This window comes from Culex pipiens, chromosome 3 (assembly GCF_016801865.2).
Source record: "Culex pipiens pallens isolate TS chromosome 3, TS_CPP_V2, whole genome shotgun sequence".
Lineage (NCBI taxonomy): Eukaryota > Metazoa > Arthropoda > Insecta > Diptera > Culicidae > Culex > Culex pipiens.
This window is the reverse complement of record NC_068939.1, coordinates 133,879,415-133,891,609: the sequence shown is the minus strand read 5'-3', so window position 1 is coordinate 133,891,609 and position 12,195 is coordinate 133,879,415. Positions and strand designations below refer to the sequence as shown.

Sequence of the window (12,195 nt, the reverse complement as noted above, 5' to 3'; positions counted from 1 at the left end):
TGGCATGAGTTCATCTCATGTATAGACAAACAAACGCTGAAAGTTTCATCCAAATCAGAGCACCTCGATACGACCTGTTACACATTGGTGAAAAACTCGCTCTTAATGTCGATGGTAATATTTTTTTTTGGGAAATACTCAAAATTTTTACACATTGCGTACTTTTGAAAAAATACTCAAAATTGCAGTTTTAATTACATAGGTGTCATATGATAACTGAAATTTTAAGTTTTTTTTTTCAAATAAATGGTTGTAAAATTTAGAGTGTTTTAAAAAATTTCTGTTCTTACTTTAATGTAAAATCTTATTTTTTTGTTTTTTTTTCAAAAATACTTAGTTTTGCATTTTTTTAAAGTATTTATTATTTGAGCATTCCTAATTTTCAAACGATTATGCTGTGTTGAATAAGCTAATATGTTGTTGAACAAATTTTCATTTCTTTAAAAAAAATAAAACATGTTTGGTTTGGTAATCATCATATTGCGTAAAATTTTAAAACACTGTGTAAAATTTATTTCGCACCCAGCTGAATTACTCTTTTTTTGTGCTGTGTATGGAAAAACTAATACTGAATTAGAAAAAAAAACAAAATAAAAAGTTGCAGTTTTCTCCAACAACTATCGTTAACATAACACAGTTACATCATATAAGAACCGGAATTATTGCATGTGAAATCAGAGATAAGACAGCATGAACACAAGCTCATTAGTAGGTAAGTTCTCATAAGATAAGATTAGACTTTTTATTGTGTTAATGGTTTGAACTCGAAATAAACAATTTGCCCTCAAACGTTTAATTTTCCGTGGGGATTTTAAATAAATTGAGAAAATTATAATACTGCATTATGTTTCATAAAATTTTGCAATTTTTATTTTATGTCCAGTTGGGTCAAATAACAAAATCGGTTTTCTATCACAGAAATTCTCCAGTTTTTATTGGGGTCCTAAACCACTCTTCAAAGTTTGGGAACGATTTGTTAAGTCCCAAGTTGTGCAAAACGATTAATTTTTTGTGGTTAAGCTTTTTTTTTGATTTTGATAGGGGAACAGCATCTAATTCCAGCGTGCCTCTAATGTTGGCAGGTCAGAACTTTGACATTCAATTAAAGCTAATTAAAAGCATTTTCAACTGAACTCGAGTGATAAATAGCTCAATAAGAAGTGAGCAAGCAAGTTTCTATCAAATGTTTGACAAAATTAGTTGTTTAAATAGTGAAAATCAGCAAATTGGATGGAGTTAGGAGCGAGTGCTTAACCTGCCAAACATACGAGAATTTCCCCTATTATGAAAATCTACGTTTCATCCTCGAAATTGATCTATAACTTGATATTCGAGCAAAAACTACGTTTAAGACTTATTTTGAACACGCTGTATCTATTTTTAGGAGCAAATTAGCACCATTCTCATATTTTAGGTAGTTGTTTAAATTGGTTTTGACGAGTACATTCAAAATCAATTGAATTCAATAAACTGCCCTGTAAGAAAAGCTCCTAAAATACGACTTCACTGTCACCTTTTAGTTCAGGTAAGCTTGGTTCCCACATACTGAAACCAAGCCCTTTTGGCGGATGAAAACAAACAAACAATGGCCCGGCTACCGAACTCTAATCACACGCGAACGTGACACCGGAATGTAGCGTGACTAAATTTGATGTTTGATTCCTAGCGAGTAAAAAAATAAGAATTTATAGCACTATCGGTCATAAAAGGTGTGACTTGAAGTTTTTTTTTGTAAAGGGCCATGTTTTATTGTTGTTTAACCCCAATCACTAAGAATAAATGCCAACTTCGCAAGTTGAGACAAAGCGTTGAAGCACATCTATTGCACATCCATGCATCAAATCGTGGAATCGAAAAAGTGATAAAAGTTGGCAAAACCCATATATCCTCGAAACAAAAGTAGTGCAATCATACACTTAAGATTGATTTCAAAATTTATTGAGCGTAATCCAGCTTGACTTATCATCAATCAAACTTAATAATTTCAAATTAAAACGAATTATCGAAACGCATCCTGTGAAGCAGAAATCCAAATAGCACTAGCAAGAGAAGTTACTATCGTTTGCAATTTTTGGCCGTTTTTCTAACGATGGCATTATTCTTTTTTTTTTTTGTGCTGTGTTGGGTTGTGGAATCTATATTATCCTCAATTTTTCGTCAGCACAAAGATTCGTAGCTGATTACGAAGAATTTTTTTGTTTGTGTCTGAGCAATTCTCTACGAAATCGGTCTTTTTTTTAATCCGGCTGAAACTGTTTTGGTGCTTTCGGTAAACCCAAAGAAGCCATTTCGCATCATTAGTTTGTCCATATAAATTTCCATACAAATTTGGCAGCTGTCCATACAAAAATTATATATAAAAATTCAAAAATCAGTACCTTTTGAAGGACTTTTTTGATCGAGTTGGTGTCTTCGGGAAAGTTGTAGGTATGGAAACGGTGAATTTTTTTTTGGTGATTTTTAATTTCACTTTTTGTCACTAAAACTGTTTTGCAAAAAACACTATTTTATTTTTTTTTGCATTTGTTTTAGGGGACATCAAATGCCAACTTTTCAAAATTTCCAGAATCAGTACTGATTTTTTTCAAAAAATCGAATATTGATCGCAAAAATTTTTCAACTTTATTTTTCGATGTAAAAATTGAAAAGTACTGCAGTGAAATCTTGATAAAGTACAACGAGTCATTTTAGGAAACTTTTTTGACAAGAGTCTCAGCTATTCTTTTTTTAATTAGCGCCCATGTTTGCCCACTTTTGAAAAAAATATTTTTGAAAGGCTGAGATTTTTTTTTTTTTTTTTTTTTGAATTAAATATACTTTATTGAATCTTTCTTATAATAATTACATTTGGTTTACATAATAAGTGGTCAGCTGTGGCTCTTCAGCTTTAGTTTGCTTTTCGTGATTTAAACACTGTTCATTTTTATAACTTTAAAAGTATATGATTTATCATTTTTGTAACACTAGGTACAATGAGGAAAAAAAAATGTTAAGAAAACATAACCTAACCTAAAACTAACTTAATCTTACCATAAACTAAACCAATCCTTGAATCAAGGGGTATTCAGATATAGCACATTTTTCCCTGAATTTCAAACATTTTTCTTGAATCTTCTGATCCAACATTTTTACTTCTGCTAATTCATGAACCTCACTTGATCTTGTCCAGCCAGGAACATTCAAAACCATTTTGAGTACCTTGTTTTGGACACGCTGGAGCTTCAATTTATGAGTTCTAGCGCAACACTCCCAAACAGGTACTGCATACTCAATAACGGGGTAAATTATTTGTTTGTAAACTGCTAACTTATTTTTCAAAGATAGCTTTGATTTTCTGTTAATTAAAGGATACAAACACCTGATGAGAATGCTGCACTTGTTCAATATTTTATCTACATGCTGCCGAAACAAAAGTTTCGAGTCAAGTATGAGACCTAAATAGACAACTTCCTTTGACCAGGGTATCGAAACATCATTCATTTTAATCAAAACATCATCCTTTGGGACAAATCTGGCCGATTTGGAAAGTGGAAAAATGATGGTTTGAGTTTTGGCTGCATTTATGCGAATTTTCCAGTCGCCAAAGTATTCGGAAAGAACGTCAAGACCCTTCTGAAGACGGCCAACTAAATATCTGGTTATTTTACCCTTATAAATAACAGCAGTGTCATCAGCAAAAAGTGACAACACACCATTACCAGGAAGAGTAGGCAAATCAGATGTAAAAATATTGTACAGAAGTGGGCCAAGAATACTTCCTTGGGGAACCCCAGCATCAATGTTGAATAATCCAGATGCAATCCCATTCAGAAAAACCTTGAACGATCTCTCCGAAAGATAGTGCTGGATAATTTTGATAAGATACATTGGAAAACCGTATAAATACAGTTTATGTATCAAACCATCATGCCAAACATTGTCAAAAGCCTTCTCAACATCCAACAAAGCCATAGCAGTTGATTTAGACTCAAGCTTGTTCTGCTTGATGATTTTGGTTACTCTCGTAAGCTGATGAGCAGTATTATGTCCCTTTCGGAAGCCAAACTGCTCGTTCAAAATTATATTATTATCGTTGGTGAAATCCAAAAGCCTTGAATAGATGACCTTCTCAAAGAGTTTGGACAGACTACTCAAAAGACTAATGGGGCGATAACTTGTTGGCGATGTTGGATCTTTTTGAGGCTTCAAAATTGGTATGACTTTGCCCAGCTTCCAATTGGTGGGGAAGTAAGCAAGTTGCAAACATTTATTGAAAATATTGGCTAGATGTTGAAAGAACTGATCACTCTGTTTTTTCAACACTAGATTAAAAATGTTATCAAAGCCAGGAGCTTTCATATTTTTCATTTGTTTAACTGCAACTTTGACTTCCTCACCAGAAACATGGGAATCTGCTGGAAATTCAAAGGTAGAGTCATTGATTGTTGAAATACTATTGGCAACTGATGTTTCTTTACGGCTGGTCATGGAAGCGCCAAGATTATGTGAACTAACAAAATGAAGCCCAAGTGCATTTGCCTTTTCCTCGGATGTAATCAAAGGAGAATCCTCAACAATAAGAGGAGGAATAGGCTTTGGTTTGCTTTTAAGAACTTTTGAAAGTTTCCAAAATGGTTTTGAATAATTCCCAAGCTGGCTTACATGTTTTGAAAATTCTTGATTTCTGATATTGTCAAGTCGGTCTTATATGATTTTGTTCAAATTGTTCACTGAAATCTTTTTGTCATAGTCCCCAGTCCGTTGATATTGTCTCCTATAAACATTCCTAAGTCTAATCAAGTGTTTAGTATCTACGTCAATATCAGTTACCTTAAAATTAACAGGAACCTCTCGAACGTTGGCAGCCTCTGCTTGGTTGATAGCCTGCTGGATCACCTCCAGCGAACGATCAATATCGGCAGAAGTTTCCGGGTGTTGATCATAGTCGATGTTGCTGTCGACCACTTGCTGAAACTGCTGCCAGTCAACGTTGTGGTAATCTTTCCGGGTTGGTTGCCGCTGCGGAGTAACGGAAGCTCCAACCTCCACAACCACCGGATAGTGATCAGAACTCAACTCTTCAAACACCTCAGGATGAGCCACGTTCTCAGCCATATTGGTAATGAAGAAGTCGATGATTGAGTGATTCCCAGACCGAGCCACCCTCGTTGGACGATCCGGACTCACAACGTTGTAGTATCCGTTTTGCAGATCGTTGTGCAGAATCACTCCGTTCCGATTCCTCCTGCTGTTGCCCCAAACTTCATGCTTCGCGTTGAGGTCACCAGCGATGATGTACTTTGCGCTCCGCCGTGTCAGCCTCTGGATATCGCTCTTCAGTTTTGCTGCTGAACCATCTCTGGCATTCACCTGACGTGGACAGTATGCAGCAATGAAGAGTACTGGGCCAACCGAAGTGGGAATTTCCACTCCAACGGCCTCGATGATGTCCAGCTTAACCCGTATAGGCCTGGGTGAAATTGGAATCACTAAAATGACCATAACTCAGCGAAAACTCAACCAATTTGCATACTTCTTTATTAGTTGGACTCGTTAGAATGTCTATTTTCCGAAAATGACCCGCAGAACCCGGAAATGTTCCGGTGGCCGGAGATATTCCGGTGGGTCACTGGGTCAAATGGGGTCAAAAATGGCAATTTTTGGGACCCGTATAGATTTTCAAACAGAAATCTTGGAAAAAATACATTTTTTCTTGTTATGATCATTGTTCTACCCACAGACAATGCTAACCATCAATTTTGAACCACCGGAATTGTTCCGGATTGGACGGGTAGGTTCCATACCGCGGGGGAACCGGTCAGGGGGCGGCCAATAATACAAATATTTTTATCATGGCAATATGGGTGTCAAAGTTCACCATTTTCAAAATCTAGCTCATCTAGGATCCCCAAAACCATTTTTGGACCGATCTGGCCACTTTGGGACCGGTTCCCGGTACTCCGGCGAATCCCGGAATACGGCAAATTGCGGAATTATTTCAGAACAATTTTGGACCCAGCAATATGGGTGTCAAAGTTCACCATTTTCAAAATCTAGCTCATCTAGGATCCCCAAAACCATTTTTGGACCGATCTGGCCACTTTGGGACCGGTTCCCGGTACTCCGGCGAAACCCGGAATACGGCAAATTGCGGAATTATTTCAGAACAATTTTCGACCCAGCAATGTGGGTGTCAATGTTCACAATTTTCTAAATACAGCTCATCTAAGATCACCAAAACCATTTTTGGACCGATCTGGCCACTTTGGGACCGGTTCCCGGTACTCCGGCGAAACCCGGAATACGGCAAATTGCGGAATTCTTTCAGATCAATTTTTGACCCAGCAATATGGGTGTCAAAGTTCACCATTTTCAAAATCTAGCTCATCTAGGATCTCCAAAACCATTTTTGGACCGATCTGGCCACTTTGGGACCGGTTCCCGGTACTCCGGCGAAACCCGGAATACGGCAAATTGCGGAATTATTTCAGAACAACCCAGCAATATGGGTGTCAAAGTTCACCATTTTCAAAATCTAGCTCATCTAGGATCCCCAAAACCATTTTTGGACCGATCTGGCCACTTTGTGACCGGTTCCCGGTACTCCGGGTGTCAAAGTTCACCATTTTCAGAATCTAGCTCATCTAGGATCTCCAAAACCATTTTTGGACCGATCTGGCCACTTTGGGACCGGTTCCCGGTACTCCGGCGAATCCCGGAATACGGCAAATTGCGGAATTATTTCAGAACAATTTTGGACCCAGCAATATGGGTGTCAAAGTACACCATTTTCAGAATCTAGCTCATCTAGGATCTCCAAAACCATTTTTGGAACGATCTGGCCACTTTGGGACCGGTTCCCGGTACTCCGGCGAATCCCGGAATACGGCAAATTGCGGAATTATTTCAGAACAATTTTCGACCCAGCAATGTGGGTGTCAATGTTCACCATTTTCAAAATCTAGCTCATCTAGGATCCCCAAAACCATTTTTGGACCGATCTGGCCACTTTGGGACCGGTTCCCGGTACTCCGGCGAAACCCGGAATACGGCAAATTGCGGAATTATTTCAGAACAATTTTCGACCCAGCAATGTGGGTGTCAATGTTCACAATTTTCTAAATACAGCTCATCTAAGATCACCAAAACCATTTTTGGACCGATCTGGCCACTTTGGGACCGGTTCCCGGTACTCCGGCGAAACCCGGAATACGGCAAATTGCGGAATTCTTTCAGATCAATTTTTGACCCAGCAATATGGGTGTCAAAGTTCACCATTTTCAAAATCTAGCTCATCTAGGATCTCCAAAACCATTTTTGGACCGATCTGGCCACTTTGGGACCGGTTCCCGGTACTCCGGCGAAACCCGGAATACGGCAAATTGCGGAATTATTTCAGAACAACCCAGCAATATGGGTGTCAAAGTTCACCATTTTCAAAATCTAGCTCATCTAGGATCCCCAAAACCATTTTTGGACCGATCTGGCCACTTTGTGACCGGTTCCCGGTACTCCGGCGATTCCCGGAATACGGCAAATTGCGGAATTATTTCAGAACAATTTTGGACCCAGCAATGTGGGTGTCAATGTTCACCATTTTCAAAATGAACCTGTCAGTTCAATTGTTCAAAATTTGTGTTGAACTGACTTCATTGTTTGTTTACTTTTTTTATATTTATTTCATAAGGTTTTACGCCGTGCCTTTATTTGACAGCTCGCGTGCAATGTTTACATGTTCTTCGTTGTCGGTTTCGATGTAAAATGTGGAAAACTTTGTCTAAAAATGACAACGCTATCCTCGTACAAGCCATGTAGTTGCACGAGCAGGAAACCTAGCTTATTTGGCGCGAACCTCCAAACCCAACCCAAAGCAAAATATAAACCTCTTATATGGTGCGAAAATTCTGTTGCGTTGATTGCATCGAACAAAATTGGGTGAGTTGTCGTTAGCGTGTACATTGTGTGGCGCATCAGCTTTTGACAGGTTGCGCTCGTCGCTTCCCAACCCTGCGGACCAGTATCAGTGTTACCAGAATTAAATCGAAAAAAAAATCTGACAAAACTATCTGGGAAAATCTGGCATGCCACTTTCTCATAATTATTGAGCAAAATTGTGTTCAAAAATTGTGCAATTTTACATTTTATTCATTATCGATTACAATATGGATTTTTTAGCAAAGCCTTTATCTTTATCTGGCAACCTGGCAACTGTTCCATTGACGTCTCTTTGGTAAACGCGTGGCAAGACAGAGAGCAAGAGAAAATTTCTCCTTCTTTCCGTTTTATGCTTTAGTTCGTTCTCGCTTGCTCTCGACTTGTTCCTTGGTGATGAGGTTTCATTCTAGATTGAGTTCTTGATTGCGTCTGATCAAAGCATTTTTTTTGACCGAGTGATGGATACAGAAAGTGAGAGTGAACTTGATGATTACAATGAATCTTCTGATGCAGCGACAGTTTCCGATCTACCAAGTGAAGATGATGAATCAAATCAATCTGCAAGGTAATTTTTTGACTAAAAAGTTCATTCTAACGAGTCCAACTAATAAAGAAGTATGCAAATTGGTTGAGTTTTCGCTGAGTTATGGTCATTTTAGTGATTCCAATTTCACCCAGGCCTATACGGGTTAAAGTGTGGCAGCCGGCGTGGCTTGAGATCACGATGAACAGCGACAAGCACACCTCCTCCTCCAGAGGTGGTCCTGTCGAGCTGCGTCGCGATCTTGTAGTTTTGCAGATAAACTTTTTCACCGGGCTTCAGATGAGTTTCCGTGATGGCAGCTACGTCGATCTCCTTCTCGCGAAGAAAATCCACCAGCTCTAAATTCTTCCTCCTAATGGAGCAAGCGTTCCAATTCAGCAGCTTGAGGGACCTACGATCCATACTGGATGACGAACGAGGTCAGCACTTCAATCTGCTGGGTCTTGGTTTTGCATCCACGCAGTGCAGCGGACATCTGTTTGAAAATATTGAGGAGTTCGGTTGAGGTGTAAAGATCATTACCGTTTTCCTCAACTGCTGGTTCTTGGGTTGGTCTTGGCTCCTGGCTGAAGCCCGGTGGTGGCGGTCTCGGCTCCTGGCTGGAACCCGGCCGTGGATGATTCACCTCAGCTCTCTTCCTGGGATCCAACGGCAACGGTGCCAAGTTCGGGACCTGGCGTCGCGGTTGAAGAGGTGGAAAATTTTGCTCCACCAGGGCTGGAGGAGTTCTACGACGCTGAGGCTGATTCTTCGTCGATGCTTGCTGCCGAATTTTCACAAACTCAGCTCTCTTGGGGCACTTTCGGTCGGTTGACGAGTGCTCACCGTTGCAGTTGAGGCACTTCACCAGCGAATCTTGGATGCACTGGGATGTGATGTGCGCATCGGTACCACATTTGGCGCAACGACGCTTCAGGTGGCAGTTCTTACCTCCGTGCCCGAAACCCAGGCAGTTGAAGCATTGTGTGACGTCACGATGCACTGGTCGGTATCGCTCCCACGACACGATAATGTTGAAAACCGCTCGAATTGCCTTCAGCTCAGGAAGCGTCGTCGATCCCTTAGCCAAATGCAGCAGGTAGAGCTGGTCACGGTACTTGATGTCTTTGTTGCGTCGGCTCATTTTGTGCACGGCCAACACATCCAGTTTCAAAACTTTTAGCTCGGCAGCTAATTCCTCCACTGGCATGTCGTACAGACCTCTGACGACGATTTTGTACGGCTTATCCATGGCGACATCATGGGTAAAGTACTCCGCCTCGTTTTCGGTCAAGTAATCCTTGACCAGTTGATAGTGCTGCCTGGATTGCACCAGCACCTTAAATCCGTCCTGACACAGACGAATGTTGCCTTGGACTTTCCCAGACTTGATGAGTTCAACAAGCCCCGCACGAAAGTCGATCGTTGCTGCTGATTGCCTAACATAAAAAGGAGGCAGTTTCTCCTTTCGCTGTTTCACTTCATTCTCCTTTGCTTCCGCTACCTGGTCCTCGTCAGGCAGTCCAGCGAACTTGTTGTTCTTCAAAAGCTGCTCCTCGTGCGATGAAGAGTTCTCCTCCTCCTCATCCATCGGTACAGTACCGTCGCTCTTTTTCGTCTTTTTGCTGTTCGATGTCACTTCCAAAAGCACCTTCCTTTTGGAAATCCCCGGTTTTTGGCCATCAGTTGAGGCCTCAACCTTCCTTTTGGAAATTCCCACTTTTTTGCCTGCTTGAGCCGCAGGTAGGGCAATATTGCCGGCGTTTTGCGCCGGGACGCGACGAGTCATGTTGATTCAGACAACCTTCACCAACGAATGCTCGGATAACAATGAAAGGCTGAGATAATTCTCTATATTTAGCTTTTTTAAACTTTGTTGACATGATTTAATATTTAAAAACAGGAAAATTGATGTTTTCTATGTCTCACCCAAACAACCCACTATTTTCTAATGTCGGTATCTCAGCAACTATTGGTCCGATTTTCAACATTTCAAAACGGCCAAACATTCAATAATACGTCCAAAATGGCTTCTTTAGGCATACCGAAGGCACCGTAACAGTTTCAGCAGGATTAAAAAATACAAAAAAAAAAAACGAATGTCTGAAAACTCAGAGAATTGCTCATCTGATAAAATGTTGCAGCGATCACCAAAAGAAAATCTTTTGACGTTAATCAAGCGAAAATGGTTCTCCTCTCTCGCGCACGAAAAAAGAAATCTATAAAAATCATCATATTGATTATTCGGCGAAACATCTATTCCACTAAAAGCAAGTTTAATGTCACACGTCAAAAACTGATCTGTCACTTTTTATAGATGGGCAACGTGTGTAAACAAAGCAGATACATAGTTTTAAATAGTGCTGACAAGGAAATTCACATAAAATCTTCAACAGATTGACGTTCTTGAAGAAGTTCGGGAGCGATTTTCTTTTGCGTGAATTGCCTTCTCTCTCTTTCGCGGGTGAGAAAAAATTCGCAAGCGAAAAAGATTTGTTTGCGATTATTTCATCTCTGTGTCGGAGTAATTCAATTAAAATCAAATTTTTGAAGTGACACCGACGTTATAATTCTTTATCTGATAGAAGATATTTATTTTGAAAAAAAAAAAAAAAACTAATGTAATGCCCGTTTTCAATAACATTTTAAGTATATCCAAGCCCATCCCAGGACGATCTTACCATGATGCTGTAATAGAAAAACCTTTTCCCATACACTTGTATTCTAATGATGGCAAATAATTAGAATGATGATGATGCCTTTTTAGTCAATGTTCTTCTGTTGCATGTTTGCATAGTTTATATATCGAGATTTGTACAAACCGGCACTTTAGGATCGTATAGTTCTTTGTATTTTATTTTTTAAGAACAAGTTTAATTTGAACAGTTCTTCGTCGATCATGAGCACAACAGAGTTTTCCTTTTATTCACTAAATCACATTTTAATCATAATTTTAAGGCAATAATCAATAAAAAAAACTCTCAATTACCAACAATATCGAGAAAGGCGTTCCACTTGGCGTCGAGGAAGGAACTTTGGTTGGAGCCCAGGTTCACCGGAACTCCGGCGGTCACGTTCGCGAACGGATCCTGCATGGTCCTTCACAACGGTCCCAACGGTCACTGAAATCTAACACTAGAGAGGCAATAGCTTGCACTTGTCAGCCCCAAACACAGGAAATTTTCTGGTGCGACGTTCTTCACCGTCGAAAGTCCGAGCGCAACTGAAGCGTCCGGCGATCGATCGTGCCAACCTAGGTAAAATAGAATCTGCGTCGTCGCCGCGCACCGGCTTCCACACACACACACCGGACTGACCGCCACCGAAAGCCACCGCCGCAGCCGAGAGATGTGTTGATTGATGGTGCGGCGTCGTCGTCGTCGGTGATTCTCAGGCTCAATCTCAGCGAACGGAACAGCAGACGAAGTTCCTCGATGCGCGCTGGCACGAGGGTAAATTTGGCGCGAGAGTTGGCTAGGATTCTAGAAGAGTTGAGTTGAGAAGGATGTGCTCTCTTGTTGTTTTTGTTTACAGCAAATGAATTTTGATATGATAGTTCCTGCAAAACAAATAATTCTTGACGGATTCTTCAATGTATTGGACTCATTGGAAAGGTCTTTCGATTACAGATCCAACGATTGGTTGGATGATGGATCCGGATATAGTTTACATACATTTAAGTGAGATCCAGCATCAAAAAAGTACATAAATATCACTTAAGTGGTCATAATTTGAGACAGGGTTGCCAGATCTTCAAT

The 12,195-nt window shown here is 40.2% G+C and overlaps 1 protein-coding gene across 1 annotated transcript in view; it reads right to left on the bottom strand.

Moving 5' to 3' along the window:
• LOC120422486 (fatty acid hydroxylase domain-containing protein 2-like) overlaps positions 1-11,807 on the bottom strand; it is a 44,541-nt gene extending 32,734 nt beyond the window's left edge. The window contains exons 1-2 of the mRNA XM_039585942.2: positions 11,596-11,807; positions 11,427-11,561 (exon numbers count right to left, since the gene is read on the bottom strand). Coding sequence (XP_039441876.1) covers positions 11,427-11,532 — 106 coding nt within the window. The 5' untranslated portion in view covers positions 11,533-11,561; positions 11,596-11,807. The remainder of the gene's footprint in view (positions 1-11,426; positions 11,562-11,595) is intronic.
• Between the last annotated feature and the right edge of the window lie 388 nt (positions 11,808-12,195).